The sequence below is a fragment of the Lynx canadensis genome, chromosome C2 (genome assembly GCF_007474595.2).
Source record: "Lynx canadensis isolate LIC74 chromosome C2, mLynCan4.pri.v2, whole genome shotgun sequence".
Taxonomy (NCBI): domain Eukaryota; kingdom Metazoa; phylum Chordata; class Mammalia; order Carnivora; family Felidae; genus Lynx; species Lynx canadensis.
Window position 1 is genome coordinate 118,380,843 of NC_044311.2, and position 19,123 is coordinate 118,399,965.

The 19,123-nt window shown below is 36.2% G+C and overlaps 1 protein-coding gene and 1 long non-coding RNA gene across 8 annotated transcripts in view; one reads left to right on the forward strand and one right to left on the reverse strand.

Moving 5' to 3' along the window:
• The window catches only part of LOC115523582, a 22,674-nt gene extending 3,901 nt beyond the window's left edge, over positions 1-18,773 (forward strand). For 2 of the 3 annotated variants that reach the window (XR_003971787.1, XR_003971788.1), the window contains 2 exons: positions 5,014-5,096; positions 16,665-18,773. This is a non-coding gene — a long non-coding RNA (uncharacterized LOC115523582). The remainder of the gene's footprint in view (positions 1-5,013; positions 5,097-16,664) is intronic. The other variant, XR_003971789.1, reaches the window with a different exon arrangement.
• Positions 1,370-19,123, reverse strand: part of ZNF654 (zinc finger protein 654) — a 94,906-nt gene continuing 77,152 nt past the window's right edge. For 3 of the 5 annotated variants that reach the window (XM_030329718.1, XM_030329721.1, XM_030329722.1), the window contains 2 exons: positions 12,093-12,234; positions 1,370-7,391 (listed from right to left, as the gene is read on the reverse strand). In XM_030329718.1, coding sequence (XP_030185578.1) covers positions 4,980-7,391; positions 12,093-12,234 — 2,554 coding nt within the window. In that variant the 3' untranslated portion in view covers positions 1,370-4,979. The remainder of the gene's footprint in view (positions 7,392-12,092; positions 12,235-19,123) is intronic. The other 2 variants (XM_030329720.2, XM_032594766.1) reach the window with 1 other exon arrangement.

The window sequence follows — 19,123 nt, forward strand, 5'->3', positions numbered from 1 at the left end:
TGCCCCTACCAGATTTCATCCTTTGTCTCTGAAATCACTGATCCTGAGGAAAGTCTAATCCTCTCTTTGGATATATTAGATCCACCCATATTTGTAGAGAAAACTGCATGGCATTATGGTCTTAGGAGGACACCTCTGATTTTTCAATCCCACCTGTCCTGTGGCTTCAGTCAAGTTAGTTAATATATCTGAGGTTTGGTTTCTAAGATGCAGAGTTCATATCTATGAGTTGTTTTAATTAGAGATAACATATAAAACAGCTAGTATAATTTGGTAACACAGAAGACATTTCTTCTCCTTTGTGTAGCACTCATAAGTTAAGGCATGGACCTCCCTCTCATTTTTAGTTTTTACTCCATGTAATATTGGATTGCCTCCATTTGACGTCTTGATATGTAGCCCAAACTTCTGACTCTTATCAGTTTGCTCTTGAAATTGGTATGGAATTTATATTATGCACTGAAAGGCAACCTCATTTGTTTATCGTGGAAGCACACTTAGTAATATTTGACTGCTTCCCAAAATTCCTCAAGTCTCAAGAAAAATTAGATAAACCCAATATTTTTTATCTAAATACTTCCTCAATACATGTAGTAGTCTAAAATCATGATCGTAAAGCATAGGCTGAGAATTCTAGATCTCAGGTCTAGAGCGCTTCCATAGCTTTGTCAGTGTTTTTCCAAGCATGTTTGTAATATGTACAAACCACTGTATTTGACACTGTCCTTTCATTTGCATTGGTATCTCATCGCATCAGACAGGTACTTTTTCTACTTCACCTCTCATTCTTTTCCTGTTGCAAGTTATAGCTGAGTGTAGGGGGTTTTGCTTTGTTAGTCAACCAGAAAAGTAGGAGCCCTCACGCTCACGGACCTCGCTTTTAGATACAGATTAATTGGTTTACACATTGTCCCACTGAAATGCTTTTTAGGAAGTAATTTTCATCATATTTACATCTTATTTCAAAGTGACTTCCCAGTGTTTGGTTCTTTGTTTGGAATTCCACCAGAGGCTCTTCATCTTTGAAGATTTACCAACGTAGATAAATCCATCCACTGTCTTTCATTTGAAGAGTTCTGATAATTTGTCCACCTACTAAGTTTGCAAAGGGTACCTGAAATAACTTGAGGAACCAGCATTCTATCAACTTGTAATTCCTGCATGTAGACATAAGTTAAAATAATGTCTAAAAAGGTTTTATGTAAACTTTTAGACTTTTCTATTTTAAATTTTTTTTAATTAATCATCTGAATATGGTAATATTAACTAAGTTACTCTCTTAGGAGACCTAATAGAAATTTCTTACTGAATATATACCTTAAGCCTAATTCCTTTTGAAGCAATGTGCTACATAAAACTGAACACTTCATTACCAACAAGGACAATGTTTTATTGAACAAGTCTATGTACAGTACAAAAAATTTCTTGAAATGAGACGCTATTGTTGAATTATTGCAGTTCAATGGCTCAGTTTTAATTTGTACTCTTATAAAATGCAAAGTAAAATAATTTAATGTTCAACAAGGAAGCACAAATTTCCTTTCTTGCTGAATCTGTAATATCTTTCACATATTAACAATTCCAAAATGCATATGCAGCATTTAGGCATTCTGAAAAGGTGTTTTACAGTACCAAATAAATTAAAAGATAAACACTATCATCCCTTTTAGGTTTTTCATCCATACAACAGTTTAAACCAAACATGAAAGGAGTACGGCTGAACCTTCAAGTGTGATTTGAAAAGAATCACAAGTTCAGTGTGATAAGTTATCTACTCATATAATCGGTGGTTTAAAAAAATGGATATGGCTAGAGCCCAAAGTACCAGTGTCCTTGTCCACGGAGATCCCTCTTTTCTGTAATATCTGAGCAGCAAAAATTCAGATTTGCTATTTTCTTGACCTTACTGAAACAGCAGAAAGTTAATATTTAATGTTTTGAAGGAAATTTTTATTAAAAAAAAAAAAGATTGAAACTTGGTCCATGTAAGATAAACACATCCTCAAAATAGAAGAAGTAGAAAAGTAAAAGAGAAGAACTGAGGAATAAGAAAGCTTCCTTTTCTTCCAAATCCCCAATGAGAACTGTTGGAAGTTTATACACCCCACAAAAGCAAAATGATCTAAGTTTATGCTTTATAAGACATACATGATGAAATGTACACATTCTTTCAATAGCAATTATTTGAGGATTATATAAAGAGGTTTAGAACAGCATAGCCAAATAGATTTTTATAAAACATTCCTTGATTTAATTATTTATAGGCCAATTTGATCTCAATGTTTCAGAAATAGTTTTCCCTTAGCAACACAAAAGTAGAAATAAAACCTCAAATTAAAGATAAAATTAACAAGTGGAATATGTTTAAAACCTCTTGATATGAACTGCATAATGAATAAAAATAACAATTTTCAGACATGGATTTATGTCAATAGTCACAACTTATAAAAAGTGAAAGTTAAAAGATGTGATAAAATGCTAAATTGTAATTTTAAACTTCTGGAAAATATACAATGCAGAAATTATATTAAAAAAAAAAAAAACCTCACTGTCCAAATAGTGTCCAAACAGACTTTTTATTACATGATGTACTTTATATTGAACTGAAATAGAACTCAAGTATATTTTTAGCTTTAGGAAATATGGAAAACATTTTTTTTTTTTTAGTTGACCTTAACGGATTTAAAAATCTGATTGAGTTGCATTTACTTATGTGTCATTTAAATGTAAATCCCACAGCCTAATGTAGGCTACACAACAAAACAAAAACTTAAATTTGATTGGAATGGACTTGTGACTATCACTTGCATAGTAGTGAATGAATAAATAATAAAATTGGGAATTTTTTAAAATCCTCATGGCCTGGAAATCCCAACTTGATAAAGTCTGGATGCTACCTTGAAGAAATGCCCCTTCCTTAGTGACTTCATTAAAGAAGCTATAATACTAAGGTCTGACAAGATTATCTGCTTTGAACAAAAACGTGTCTGTTTGAATAACTGGAATATTTGGTTGACGATGGCACATTAGTAGCTCCATTTTTTAAGAATTTGCCTTTGTATTTTTGTTCATTTTATCCCTGCTATAGATTAACACACTACTAGGTAAAAGATCACTAAATTTCCTCTTTTAGAGAATGTACAAGTGGAACATATCCGAGAGGGTATTTTAAAAAACATTTTGTGTTTGAACAATTCATTGACTAGTAAGTTAAAATCTTCCTTAGGAAAATTACTGGTCATCAAGGAAAATAAAAGCATCAATATATCTTAACTGTGTTCTTGCTGTGCAAATTTTTGTGTACATATTTCCTTTTATATATAAAAATTACTATTCAGACCAAATTCATCACTAATAAATAAGAAAGCATGAGTAGTATGGCTTATTTTAGAATTAACTCTCCTAACTGAATAAAACCAATGAATTCTTGACCTGATTTTAGCTGACATATTTTTTTTTACAGCCAGTTATTTTTATAGGACTGTACTTAGATAACTCACATTAATGTCTAAAAGGACCTTACTATGAATCATCAAGCAATGTCCTAACACTACTCTATATACAAATAGAAATATCCCAGTGTGCTTATACCATTATTCACATTGAGTTATTTGCAATTCAGTGTTTTCCTTCAACTAGATAGCCTTTAATGGTCTTAGATTCCTCCCATCTCTCTTCAAAGTTACTGATGGTTCTTTTTCTATTTGACACTGCTGCCTTTAAATACAACTCATTGGTATTACCAAAATGGAAAGTGGAGCTTATTAGCAAAGTGTTTTGTTTTCTTTTGTTTAATTTTCAGTGCTGGCATGCCATTCATTGAACTCTATCCTGTCTAATCAATCATCTGGAAACAAGTTACAATCTTTTATGGATAGCATGGTGATAAATCAAATTTTATTTTCATGTATCAGTTTTTAAATTATAATAAACCAAATACCAATAGTTCTTTAAACCGTGTTTGACGAGAAGGGGAGGACATAATCTGATTATGCATGACAAGAAAACAAATTTCTTTTGTAGAATACTTTAAGCTGTTTATTGTAAACCACCCCCATTCCCCCCCCCCTTTTTTTAATAACTGGTTAACTTTTCCCTTTCTGTAAGGCCATAGCTGGTTTTCCTTTCTGACTAGTTGCCCGAACATGTTTCTCACATAGGTAAAACTGAACATGCTGCATTAATAGTCATCAACTTTTTAAAAAATGTGGTTTTCTGGATAACTGGTACTTTGGGAGTTTTTTAATAACCCTTTTGGAGTCTAAACCAGCACATCTCCTCTCTGAGTTCATTCTAGAAAATGTGCTTTGTCTTTATCTTTAGTAAATCCAAGACCGCTTGAAAATTAAGGCCATCAGGAAAATAGCAAACTGATGATGCAATTTCTTGCAGTGCTTTTCTCACACTACTGCTTGATCGACAGATCATTCTGAAACATTTTTATCAGGCACCTGTAAAACAGAACATGTCTGTTAATTCAAATTTTATAGTTCAACTGGAATTCTAAGTTAGATTCCTATTTTACCCCTTACTCATTCGAAAAATATTGTTATTAGTAGAAAAGCAAGCTTTTCTTTTGCTCAATTTTTTTCAGTTATTTTCTGGTTCTTTTTCCCTTCTGTTTCTATAATAGAAGCTCAGCTTCACTTGGTTTATATTCTGGCATGCAGATGAAAAACATTTCCATCATAATTACTTCATTTCTAAAATTTTTATTACATGAAATCTGCAATGAAGAAAATGTCTTGGACACACAGTGAAGAGTATGATCAAAGAACATGAAAAACCATGTACAAGTTCTGGCTTCCACAAGTTCATAGGCTGTACCTATGCAAATTACTCACTTGTGAATTTCAGTTGCTTGATCTATGAAACAGGAATAGTAATATCACCTTCATAGTAGTGGTATGGATTGAAAGAAATAACATATGGGGTGGTGCTTTATAATCTGCACTATGCAAATGTTAACTTTCTTAACCTCATAAAGATCTATGGCATTTTCTGTTTCTACAGATAACACCTACTAAGAAGATAGAAGACTTACTTTCATCATCTGAATCAAATCCAAAGAGTGTCTGACATTTCTTTTGTGCAAGGTGAGCCTCAAGTGCTTCTGCATTACAGTAGGTGGTCAGGCATTTGCCACATCTTAATCTTTTCACGGATTTTTTACAAACGTTATCTTGATCAGAACAGGCATCTACTCTATCAGTCAGAAATTTTCTGCGTTTTGGCATACTAAGGTACCGTTCATCAAGGTAACTGGGAGGCAGTGGTCTGACATATGGCTTTGTTAAAATTAAGCCATATGAAGTATGTTCACTCGTCAGATTTGGTTTGGAAGGTGCCTGAGATACTGGCAGGGTATTATGTTCTTGTGGTACAACACTGGGTAAAATGGAACCATTTTCTGTCCTGATTCTGTTTGTATCAGTTTTCAAAGCAGGCTCTGACGAAACTAAAGGTGTCTGCTCTGTTCCACTGTGTCCATTGACTAAATCACTAATACTATAATTACTTTCAGAATTTGGCTCTATGTCAGGCATCTTTTGGTCTATCAAGCTTATATCAGAAACAGTGTCGTCAGAATGTTCATTTCCATTCTGAACTAAACCATCTGTTTTCTTCTCCATACTTTCTGTACACGTCTTTGGTTCTATGGAATCTTTCCTTGATTTGCTAGTAGAAACTGGCAGAGTGAGAGTTTGTTTCTCATTACTAGATGAGTCTTTTTCCTGATGATTAGGATTTGAGTCTGTAAGAACATCCCAAAGAATTGTTTCACTTGGTTGTGCGGAGGATTCTGGTGTTTTACTCAAATAGTGCTGAGCTTCATGTTCATAGAGCAGAGGAAGATCTTCAAAAAGCTCGTGACATTCTGGAAAACTACACTGAGCTTGAAATATCCTGTGACTTTTTGTGTGCTGAGCAAGCTGGAATGGCAACTTAAATGACTCGTTGCAATTAAAATGCAAACAGAAGTACACATTTGGGTAGCTGTGTCTATTAAGGTGATCTATAAAATGTTGAGAATCTTCAAATTGCCTTTGACAGAATTTGCATTTTCCTTTGCTCCACTTCATTACCGTTTGCCGCACATTTAAATCAGTTGGATGTACAGTCCTTGCATGTTTATTTAGAAATCCGATTCTTTTAAATATCCTGACACAACCAAGAGCAGGGCACTTAAAGTTCCCTTCTTGATCTGTAGCATATATCTCTTTTGGATGGCACACAGTTCCATTGATTTTATGAAGTACGGAGGTTTCTTGATTCAGGTCATAATCGTCTTCTTCATAATCACCTTCTTCATCCTCTTCCTCCTCATAGTCATCCTCACATACAGGCAAAGGTTCTGAGACATTATTTAAAGAAGTATCAGGATTCCCATTTTCAATCATGTTCTCAATTACATCTTCGGATACACTTACGGGAATTTCAATGAATTCAGCCACATGTGCAGGGATGACCTCTTTGTTTCCATCACTGGAAGCAGTAATTGTGTCTGCTTCCAAATCCTTATTATCAGAATTCCCATTCTCAAATGAAATGAAAGCATCGGAACAATTTATTTCTTCCACAGCGGGGATTTCTTGATCCTCCTGTTGAGCTGCAGCAATTTGCTGTCTTTGTATTTTCTTAACATGATTCTTTAAATGCTTCTGCATAAGTCCTTTGTTTCTAAATTTCCTACCACATATCACACATGAAAAACTGCCCTTTTTCTGATGAGCCTGGGCATGCCTTACAATGTGACCGCCTAGAAATTCCTTGTTACATAACATACACCGATGCCTTGGGACATTGTGATCTACTTTGGAAACATTAAGAGCCATAAGATTTTTCTTTGTATTAATGTGACCCTTAGGTTGCACTCTAGACAAATCATCAGGATCAGGCTCTCCAGTGCTCTGATCGGTAAGAGAGTCAAGCCCTTCATCTAAACCTTGCTGTTCCACTGCCTTTTTCAGATTACCTGTAGAATTTTCCAGTGTACTTTCATTTAGAAATCTAACTGCTGATTTATCACTCAATAATGCTACACAGTTTTTCTTAATCATTACGAAGTTCCAGAATTCAGGATCAAAAAACAATCCCTTTTTCAAAATCGGAAGTAATTCAAAACGAACTCGATTTTGAACACTACTTGTGCCTTCGTTATATTCCTCATCTGGACGTTTGTAAAGCTCTTCAACAGTATGGTAAGCTTCCAGGGAGCGCTCAAGAAAAAATATTGAGAGTGCACAAATCCTGAGGATCTCCAAATCATTTGGCAAAAAATGTGCAATTGTTTTATATATTAAACATTTAGTTTTGGGATCATCATGAAGATCTAGTTGTAGGGCACAACCACATATTTCAACACAGATTTGTAAGCCATCTTCTTCAACCTGTAAGAGGAAAAATATTACTAAATACCTTTGTAAAAATTTTTACATTGTTTTATTTTTTTAAATATAACTCTGAAATGAGAGCTAAATAAACACATTATGCTACATGTGCAGTTTTCCTCATCAGGTAGCCTTATTTTAATTCTTCTTTAATATAGAAGTAAATCTTTCTTCTTTAACTTGACAATAATCTGGAGGAGATAACATTTTAGCTTCCAATTTAATTAGTTTTTAAGTTTGACAAACCCTACTAATCGATAAAAAATGCTTCATAACCTTATGGTGATTAAGGTTTCTTACAAATCTAGCCCCCCATTTATTTTAGGTACCAATCTTACATTCTAAGGTAGAAGGGTTAAATTGAATAATGCTTAAATTAAATAAATGTTTAAAGCATTTATCAATTTTGATGTTTAAAAAGAGCTAGATTTAAAAAAAAAAGACTGCTTACAGACATTCATAAACCTGCACTAAAAACATTACTTATTAAATAACATTATTTATCCAAGTAAGAGGAAAAGTGGGGCCCACATGAACAGGGCAATTACAGTCTTTCCAAATCTAATAAAAATCAAAATAATGAACCTACTTGGAAGTTATCTGAAAATTATCAAGCTTTGAAACTTTTACTGATGACTCACAGGTAACTGAACTTGGGAATTTGTTATGTGTCCACCTTAACTCAAATTATAAATGATGCCTCTAGTGATCAGAAATGATCTAAATGCTTGTTTGAATAGAAAAAAGATACAATGATAATATGTCTTTAAGATTGTGCGTGTGTGTGTGTGTGTGTGTATGTGTGTGTGCTCACATGCACATGCGCTGCCTGCATATGTAGATGACAGGGAGGAACACTACCTTGCCAGCCTCATGTCTTCTTAGTCCTTTATGTGCTTTGTAGACCTGCTTGACTACTTACTTACACTTCCACAGGCAGACCTTAACTTTGCATGTTATAATCCCATGTTATCTAGGTAGTAAATTTCTACCCATTTCCTGTTCATTTTTTGAGAGTCAGTTTTACTCTGAAAGTTTTTCTCCCCATTCATATTCTGGCCCCAGCCCTGGAGTAGAGTTAAACATCCCTCTTCTTTCCACTGAGAATAGTTTATACTTATTTATAAAAAGTACATATATATTGTTTTGTAACTGTATATGCCCCTATGCCCTGACTTTGGATTCTTAAATCACAGGGACAGTATCTCATTTTTTATATCCTCCTGTCGTTAACATAGAAGTTGGCATAATACGTTGACCTTTAAATAAATGTTTGCAAATATGAATGGGATTGGATCTATCCTACTGACGTTAGCTTTCTCCTATGTAAATCCATCATTTCAGCTTGGAATCCTTTTCTGAACTCAAATTTTTTATTTCTTCGTATCTATCACAATTAGGTATTTCCACCTAGATTTTCCAGATATAGTAAATTCAAAATTCACTGCTTCAAAACAGAATTCCTTCTCTCTCTCCTAAGTTCTATCTACATCCTCTGTCTTAACTCATGAAATTATCATGTATCCAGCTGCCCAAGTCTAAAATTTTTAAGATCATAGGGCACCTGAGTGGCTTAGTCAGTTGAGTATCCAACTTCAGCTCAGGTAATGATCTCATGTTCATAAGTTCAAGTCACATATCAGGCTTGCTGCTGTCAGCGCAGAACCCTCTTCGGATCCTCTGTCCCCCTCTTTCTTTGTCCCTCCCCAGTTTGTGCTCACTCACTCTCTTAAAAATAAACATTTAAAAAAATTAAAAAGAATAAAACTTTAAAAAAAATTCAAAATCATCACAAAATGCAACAGGATACTTCCTTACCTGAAATCCTTCAACAATCCCAGTATATTTATGGACTGAAGTTCCAACTTTCAGAGCGGCATGCAAGTCCCTTAAGTATTTCCAACAACCACCACCCACCAGCCCTACAACTTCAGGCAGTCTCTGACTAGTTTCATCTCCCACACACTTCCTCATGTTTTTCTCCTACCATATTAATGCTAACGGACACTTGTGGGAAAAACAATTGATGTAGTGAGGCAAAAGTGCTCTGTAAACTGCAAAATCCTTTACATGTTAGTGTTCTCCTCCTCTATCGTTTAAAACCCAGCTTAAAGCATCTTCCTCTGTGAGCCTTTTCAGATAAGCCATTTGTAAGGTCTCATTCTTCTGAATTCACAAGGCATTCTTTTTGCTGCTTTTCAGAGCGCTAAAGCACGTATATGATTTATTCCATCATTAAAGATGTTTTTAGTAGAGTATACACAGTTAAGCACATTTTCAATATTTATTTCATCTTTGAATTTTTCCTCTTATATTCTCATGTTGAGTAGACATGTGAAAATAAGAAAGCTTTATGACAACTGGCTGAACATCACCTACATTGTAAACTTTGCATAACAAAACTCAACTTTTGGTGCAAATAAGAATCCTATGTGTATATATATATGGATACATTTTTATTTTTTAAAAAGTTTTACTGGGGTGCCTGGGTGGCTCAGTTGGTTGAGCATCCAACTTTGGCTCAGGTCATGATCTCACGGTTTGTGAGTTCGAGCCCCTCATCAGGCTCTGTGCTGACAGCTCAGAGCCTGGAGCCTGCTTCGGATTCTGTGTCTCCCTCTCTCTCTGCCCCTAACCCACTCACATTCTGTCTCTGTCTCTCTCAAAAATAAATAAACATTAAAAAAAAAAAATTAACAAAAAAAGTTTTACTGGTGATTCTGGTGCAATTTAAATATTGAGAAGGAGGGTGCCTGGGTGGCTCAGTCAGTTAAGTGTCCAACTTCAGCTCAGGTCATGATCTCACAGTTCGTGGGTCAAGGCCCGCATTAGGCTCTGTGCTGACAGCTCAGAGCCTGGAGCCTGCTTCAGACTCTGTTGTCTACCTCTCTCTCTGCCCCTCCTGTGTTCACACTCTGTCTCTCTCTCTCAAAAAAATTTTTTTTAAATAAATAAAAATAAAAATAAATAAATATTGGAAGGATTCTAAAACATAGCTTGTTTGGTTTTCTTTCCCTTTTTGATGGGGGTAGAGATTAACTTTGACAATGCATTTTTTTTTTAATGTTTATTTATTTTTTTTTTAATTTTTTTTTTTCAACGTTTATTTATTTTTGGGACAGAGAGAGACAGAGCATGAACGGGGGAGGGGCAGAGGGAGAGGGAGACACAGAATCGGAAACAGGCTCCAGGCTCTGAGCCATCAGCCCAGAGCCTGACGCGGGGCTCGAACTCACGGACCGCGAGATCGTGACCTGGCTGAAGTCGGACGCTTAACCGACTGCGCCACCCAGGCGCCCCTTAATGTTTATTTTTGAGAGAGGGAGAGAGAGAGGGCAAGTGGGGGAGGGGCAGAGAGAGAGAGAGGGCGACGCAGAATCTGAAGCAGGCTCCAGGCTCTGAACTCTGAACTGTCAGCACAGAACCTGATATGGGGCTTAAATTCATGAACAGCGAAATCATGACCTGAGCCAAAGCTGGATGCCTAACAGACTGAGCCACCCAGGTGCCCCAACAATGCATCTGAATGACATTTCACTGTTTAATAATGAAGCTATGAATGCAGTTAGTAAAATAAAATCGGAAATTTACAAAGCTCTCTGAATATAATGCTGCTAACTTTATATCATGGGAATATAATCACTACACGGTCATACATCCAATGAATGACATAATTAGTGTGAAAAATGGATAAATTTTTAAGAGATATTAAAATACATTATTTATTGGATGTTCCTTATATATTTAAAAATAACCCACATAAAGATTCAGCCAAATGGAGCTACCTAAAATGTAGGGTAGCTTTATCTTTCCTATCTTGGTATTCAAGGTTCTGTTAATATTTGAGGGGTAGGGGCGCCTGGGTGGCGCAGTCGGTTAAGCGTCCGACTTCAGCCAGGTCACGATCTCGCGGTCCGTGAGTTCGAGCCCCGCATCGGGCTCTGGGCTGATGGCTCAGAGCCTGGAGCCTGTTTCCGATTCTGTGACTCCCTCTCTCTCTGCCCCTCCCCCGTTCATGCTCTGTCTCTCTCTGTCCCAAAAATAAATAAACGTTGAAAAAAAAAATTAAAAAAAAAAAATTTGAGGGGAAAAAGTTAAAGCATTTGCAGGATCCAGTTTCATGCCTATGTAAGAGTCTTACACAGAACTGTATTCACTTTTAAGTGACCATGAAAAACTTACTTCAGAACTATTTTTAAAAACAGGTAATGAATTTTACTGTTACTTCAAATAAATAATTTAAAAATTTGTCAGATTTCAAAAATGCTTCAGAATTCATTGTTCCTTTTCACCTTAACACCAGACTTAAAATTATGAACTATATTTTTCTGTGAAAGTGACCTATGTATGTACAAAGTTCATTTGCAAATAAGTTAAGATTCTACAAACAGGAGTTAGGATAATGTTAAAAGTGACACTTTTAAAGAAAAGAGATAATTACTTCTTATCGAAGCAGTTGTTCCCATATTAAATTTTAAGTAACAGTAAATTGGCAGTTTTTCAGTCTTTTTTCAGTTATTTTCACTTATGTAAATGCTTAGTACCATGTTGGGAGATTGCAGTTGGGGAAAGGGAAGGATATGATATGTGGCCTTTGAATCCTCCTTCTCTTCAGAAACATTTTATCATAAAAGATTCAAGTTTCGGTGAACTGTCATTTACATTTCATTTAAAATTAAGGGATAAATATATCCTATTTACCTCATCTTTAATGATTTTCATGAAAGGAAATATGACTCTCACATTAGTTGCTGTTCTTAAAAGCTGGTAGCATTGATCTACAAAAACTTGCTTTGAAGGATTAGACTTAAGCTGAAGTTTACTCCATATGAAAATCAACTCCCTGTAAATGAGAAAAAAAAGAGAAATATTAAAAATAGAGTTTATTCAAATACAGGCATTAGCTATCTTTTGCTGATTCTATAGTACCCTGGCTGCGATGGATACAAAATGGGCATAAATGGATATTATGTTAACCTCCAGCTACTTCTGCTACCTGTATGGGACAAACAGAGAGATCAGAAATTGTAATCTTCAGTGATAAGGAATGAATTCCAATCATATGCTGACAAACCCAAGGCACCTCTAGTACATGATAACAAATTCTAATCCCGGTGTACCTATATCAATGATAGTACTTTAAAAAAATAAACTTTGACCTTTAATTAATACTTTACTTGTAAATTTAGAAATCAATTTTGTATACTTTCTATAAAGATATATCCATGTTCTTCATTTTCAATCTATTAAGGTACCTGTTGTGGTATAGGTTTAAAGTGTAAGACACTGTAGTACTGATTCTGAAATTTTATGTTTAAGATCATCTATTCTTCCTTAAGATGTAGTATTTTTAAACAGAAAAGCTATGGGCCATTTAAAGCATTTCACAGGTAGATTGGTTTCTCAGATGTGGCCAAGGTTATTAGATGGACAAAGGAGGAGCAGTGGGTCTTGAGGCAAAGGAAATCAACATATAATTGATATGTTTAGGTATCCCATTCTAGTAAATTAGAATTCTTTAAAGTGTGTCAAGTTACATAAAGCATCATAATCTAAAAAGTATTAAGATAATTGATGAAAATGGTTTTGCTTTGTTTTTTTTTTTTTTTTTTTAAGTGATTTACTGAGCATGTACTTTGAGCCCAGCACATGCAGCTGTTAAGTCTAAGGATAGCTTGACTACTATCGTGAAGGTGTACATAGTCTACGTAGAGAGACAATACAGAAAGCACAAAACAGAAAATAATGGCAAGCAACACAGAAGTAGTAAAGCCAAAATTCTAATTCCATCTTCTTCTAGCTGTATGGGTGTTAATAAGTTTCAGTTCACAACCCCACTTTTTTTGCATATAAAAGCTCACCAGGTTTCACACTTTGCTCCCAAATCTGTAGCTCTGACTTCTTTCCCAATTTCTATTTCTGGGTATTTCAATTTAGATTGCTTTCTATCACCATAACCCACTTAGAATGAATAATACTCCTGCAAAATTGATTATCTTTTGCTAGGTCAGTCAATGACACTAAACATTCCTCGAACCTGTTTGGTTCTAATCTGTTTATTTTCCACAGCCTTTGTATTCTAATTATATTTTTGCCCATAGCCATGCCATTCTTTCTCAGTGCTACCACCTTAGGCCCTCTAATTTTACATATGCACTTCTACAGCTGCTAAACTGCTCTGTTTCCAGACTTTCAAATAATTTCATTCAGTGCTTATTCCATATGTCACACAGTATTAACAGCAACAGAAACGTGGGTTTTGGAGTCAGGATAGGATTATAATCCTGGGCACTCTTCAAGGTTAGTTAATGTGCTTTGTTTATTCTCATTTTTTTTTATGCTAATTGCTGTACTCAGAAAGTACCTCATTTCTAAGATGAGCTTATCTCTCAGAGTCCATTATCAAATACCCCTTCTTCGTGAATGCCTTCACAATACCCCAATCTAAAGTGATAACTACCTCAGAATAGATCTATCCCTCTTGTTGGTTTCATGCCTTTCATGTATTTCCTTGTTGATATTTTATGGGGCCTGTTCCCCCAACTGTTGTTAATCCCCATTGTTAATTTCAGTGACACATTGTATAGTGGAGGTAGTGGCAAAAACATGAGACTGGGAATAAGAGATTTCTCATTAGGGCATTCTATCCTAAATGGTGTGATATTACCCAGTTCACAGTGAGCCATCTTTTTCTGGAAATAACCTACTACACAAGGTTGGAACCCCAGTAACCATTTGAACTATGTGACCATCCTCACCCTCCTTATGATATTAATTATAGGAAACTGACCCCAGTCAGGCCAGTCAGAGTCCCTGGAATGTTCTCAACTCTAAACTATGAAGGCTGGAGACTGTTGACATTCCTTCCGGTCTGCAACAGGAGAGAATGAAGTCAACTGGCAGAAAAATCAGTGTCCCTGGAAGCAGTTATCTTTGGGGACCTATTCTATTCTTCCCCTTTTTTTGTCATGACCCAGTATTTTTTCCATGTGCACTAACTTTTTCCTAAACTAATTAGACATAGGATGCTATCACTTGCAAATTGACTAGTATAAATTCTAACTCCATTTTATTACCAGCTAGGTGGCTTTTATCTCTTTTATCCAGTTTTCTTAGACATAAAAATAATGGACAGTTAAGTGAAAACACCTAGGTGAAATGTCTGGTATGTACTGATGTTTCATAAATCACTAACTTCCTTTATTCTTTCCTTATCTTTATAATCTTAGTAGTACCAACCAGTGAGATTTATTCAACAAATATTTGCTAGTTAATAAAGTGGTAAAAAAAAAAAAAAAAAAAAAAAAGTCTTCCTAAATGCTAAGAGCATTTAGAGGGAGCCTCTTGAGGAAATCTATTAAGGGAAATTGCAGACCCAGAATGATGTATAAGATGATGGTGGACATTCTAAATAAGGGGTATTTTATAAACAAAGGGATGAGATAGAAGGCAAGCAGATTACTGTGTTTAAGAAGACCTGGCAGATCTCTGCAACAGATTTAAAGACAAAAAATAAAAAATGATAGTTGGAAATTAGGGGAGAGTATTCATTGCACTCATTGTTACACAGATCAATGTTTAACATATTAGAAATGTATATTTTCTCCAACTTGCTCCAAAAAATAAATTGAGACTCCTAATAGACATCCTTAGGGTACACTATTATTATTTTTCTTTTTTGAAGAGAGAGATCTCATTTCCCTTTGTTTCTGTTAATTCAGGATGAAACTTGATGAACAAAATGTAATCCCAAGATTCTAATAAATTTGCCAGGAAAGGGCTGCCAGTATGGATTTTAGCTTTCTAAAAGTAGGCAAAGCAGAAATCTCAGGATATGATTATGAAGCTCCATTTTGACTGAATTTATAAAAGGGGTATCAGGTTTTACTTGTACTTTAGATTTTGAAGGAAAACAAAATGCTCTGAAAACCCACAATAGTCTTCTTTGCTCATGAGCAAACAGTGTTGATGAAGCTTACATTTTCTTCTCAAACAGAAGTCCTTTAGAAAACATAGCTCCTATATGGTACACAAACACATTTCCCAAGTAGCTAGCTACTAATAAAATCATCAAGTAACAGGCTGCAGAGAATGTAGGCTATAACAGGGTCTACAGCCACCTTTACAACATACATTTTTTTTATGTTTGATCTATTTATAGTAAGTAATATTTAATAGAGGCTGTGAGTCAGGCTGCCTGGGTTTGAATCTTAGCTTCATTATTTACTTCATTACTTCATTATTTACATGGCGTTATTTACATGGGAATGTATATATGAAATACAGACTATAGGAAGCACTCAGAAGATATTAGTAGCTGCTGTTATTATTACTACTACTTGTTATTGTTAGCAAATGGCAGAGAAATGGGGTTGGTTGCTTGCTCTACTGGCTTCAGATAGAGCAAAACTGGACTATGGATCAGGTTCTGTCCACAGAGACGGGGGAGATGAGGTAAGCTGGTTCATAGGGAAAGCCAAAATGAAACAGACAACACAGACCTTGGAGGCATGAAAGAATCCTGCTCTTCAAGTTATGGTGAAAATCAACTTTTAGAAGTAAGAGAAAAGGACCCCAGCATTCAGAAATATTGAGGAGAGGTAGAAGAAATAAGAGAGCAGGTAATCAGTACCCCGCCCACTCAGAAGGACGGACAAAGGAACAGGCTGAAGATTCCTTTCCAGTTAGGCAGCTGGGAGTCACACACCCAGCTTCTATTCTTAGAAGGTGCCAGTGGGTGGGGGCAGGAAAGATAGGCACTCTTCTATTTTTAAGATCCCTCCCTAAATAGTAAAATGGTTAGCCAAAAGAAGAAAGCATTTTTTTGTTTGTTTGTTTGTTTGTTTGTTTGTACTTGGGATTTCAGTTTACTTATGAGTATATTAAAATGAAGAGGCTAAAGATATTCTGTTGGCTTAATATAGTCAAAGTCAGAACATTCCTTTACGCATAGGAAAAGATCTACTTTAACAGTCATGATTATATTTCAGAATAACTACATATCAAGAAATGGTAACTCTTTAAAAACTATTTAAAATTGTCTTACCACTGCCTCCTGATCCCCTCCTCTTTGAAATTCCAATTTACGTGGTAAACTTTTTAATACGAATTTGCATAATCTAAATAAAAATATACTTCCCTGGAAGATAAGTCCACTAATTTCTAGACCCAGCTCTGCTACTAATTAGCTATTTGACTCTATCTCTGAGTCTGAAGATTTTAATCTATAAAATAATAATATTAAATGAGTTTATCATTAAATTCATCTTCTAGGTATTCTTTTAAATATTTTAAGAATTTAGGTCCGAGATGGCGACGTAGGCAGACCCTGAACTCACCTCCTCCAGGGACACAACAAATCTGCACCTACACAGAGAGCAATTCCTCCTGAAGAACTGAGGACTGACTGAACAGCTGAACAACAAAAGTAAGAGCGACCACATAGAGAATGGCAAGAAAGACGGAGACACGGTAATAGGGAATCCCCACTCTCACCCCTGTAAACTGCAGTGGGGAGGGACAGTAATAAGGGACTATGAGCAGATTCATCTGCTCTGAGGTACAGAAAAAAATGTTGCAGTTTAAAAGGGCAACTAGAATATAAAGGATCTAGCCCTAGAACTCTGCCAAATGGCAGGGAGACTGCTGGAACTTTCTCTAGGTCAGGGGGGCTGTCAAGCACCACAGTTTACACATTCCCCATCCACCTTGACAGCATGGACAGGAGCATGGTCCAGACACCCTACCACCTCAACGAGCCCTGGTCCTCTACCCATACCAGCCCCAACTGTCTCACTAAGGAGGCCCAATACAGTGCATACCGGGTCACCCTTGTCAGTGTTCACTGTAGCTCAAGACTACTTGACAAGGTAACACAGGCACAAAGTACCCTGGAACGCTCCAGACCCACACCACTTAAGCTCCAGACAACTTGCCAGGACACTGTGGTCCACACCTGCTTCTGCTCCAGCTGCCCGAAAAGGGCACCCCACACAGAATGCCCCAGGATGCCTCAGCCTGCACCCACTTTAGCTTCTGCTATCACCCACAACACAAGAGAGCCCTGAGACCACCTCGTACCCACTTCAGCTTCAGCTGTCCTGCCAGTGTGCCCTCTGTGCAGAAAACCCCAGGAGCAGCCCAGCCTACACCTACTTCAGCTCTGGTCGTCCCACCAGCATGGCCCCAGCACAAGGAGTCCCAGGACATCCAGCCTATGACAGCTACAGCTCTAGCCAGCTAGCCAAAGTCGTCAGGCACACACAATCCACACAGGGGATAACCATACACAGGATCATTCCTTCAAGTTTAGGAGAAGTAGCTGTTCCACCTAATTCACAGAAATAAACAGAAAAGTCAAGCAAATGGGGACAGAGGAATATGCTCCAAATGAAAGAACAAGACAGAGCCTCAGAAAAAGAACTAAACAGAACAGGGACAAGGGATCTACCTGATAAAGAGTTCAAAGTAACGGTCATAAACTCAGGACTTCAACAAAGAAAGAGATAGATAGATAGATAGATAGATAGATAGATAGATAGATAAATAAATAAATAAATAAAATTTTTAAAAAATGAGTATGGCTTAAGGGCTATCTTGGATAACACCGAGTAAACAAACATTTACATTACAGGGGTCCCAAAAGAATGAAGAAATAATACCTTAAAACTTTCCCAACCTGGGGAAGGAAAGAGACATCCAGGCTCAGGAGCACAGAGAATTTGGATCAAGATGAACCCAAGGAGATCCATACCACTACACATAATAAAATGTCAAAGAGGAAAGATTTTAAAAAGTATAGTTCCTTACCCAGCACTATGAAATTAAAAGCTCTGAGAATAGGCATGAAAACCTGCATTAAATAACAAGCTTTCTGTGTGATCTTATGCTTACTAAAGTTTTTAAAGAGTTACTTGATATCAGAATGACAGATTTTAAATTCCTTAAGATTGCCTAATGCATGTACCAGTTTATAATTATGTGTGTATATGGTGGGGTTAGGGGGTGATGCATGGGACAGAAGAGTGCTAAAGTTTGACAGACCTGATAGTCTGGGAACTGGTTATGAAAATGACAGTTTTCTGGAGAGTGGAGAGTGTGGCAATCGGGACAACAGAGAGAAAGTATACGAATAAACACTGATGACTGAAATGTCTTACGTTTATGGTGCCTGATAGCTGTGGTCCATGCTGTAAATAGCTCTGTGAAATCCTGTTATGGTGATAGTTTTCAAAAACTATTATGAGAAATAAACTAGATAGACGGAAACATATCATGTAAAACATGTATTTAAATTTGACCGATTCCAGGGAGTGTGGGTGTGACTCAGTTAAGCATCCGACTCTTGTTTTGGGCTCAGGTCATGATCCTGCAGTTCTTGAGATTGAGCCCCATGTCAGGCTCTGCACTGACAGCTCAGAGCCTGCTTGGGATTCTCCTCCCCTGCCCCACCCTCCCCTGCTGTGCGGGTGCACACACGCACACTTTCTCTCTCAAAATAAACATAAAAAAGATTTTTTTTCACTGATTCCTAAGAGATAAATATTGGTGTTCTTAGGAATGTGGTATCCTTTTAAAGCCCAAATATCTCTTGACTCACTATTTTGGATAATTTTTCTCACTACCACTCTCAAACCAATATATAGCTTTAATTTAACATGCTGTAACCACCAGGATGAACAATTCAAATAACCTAGCAGTTTATCTTATTTCTTAACTTTCTTATCTTCAGT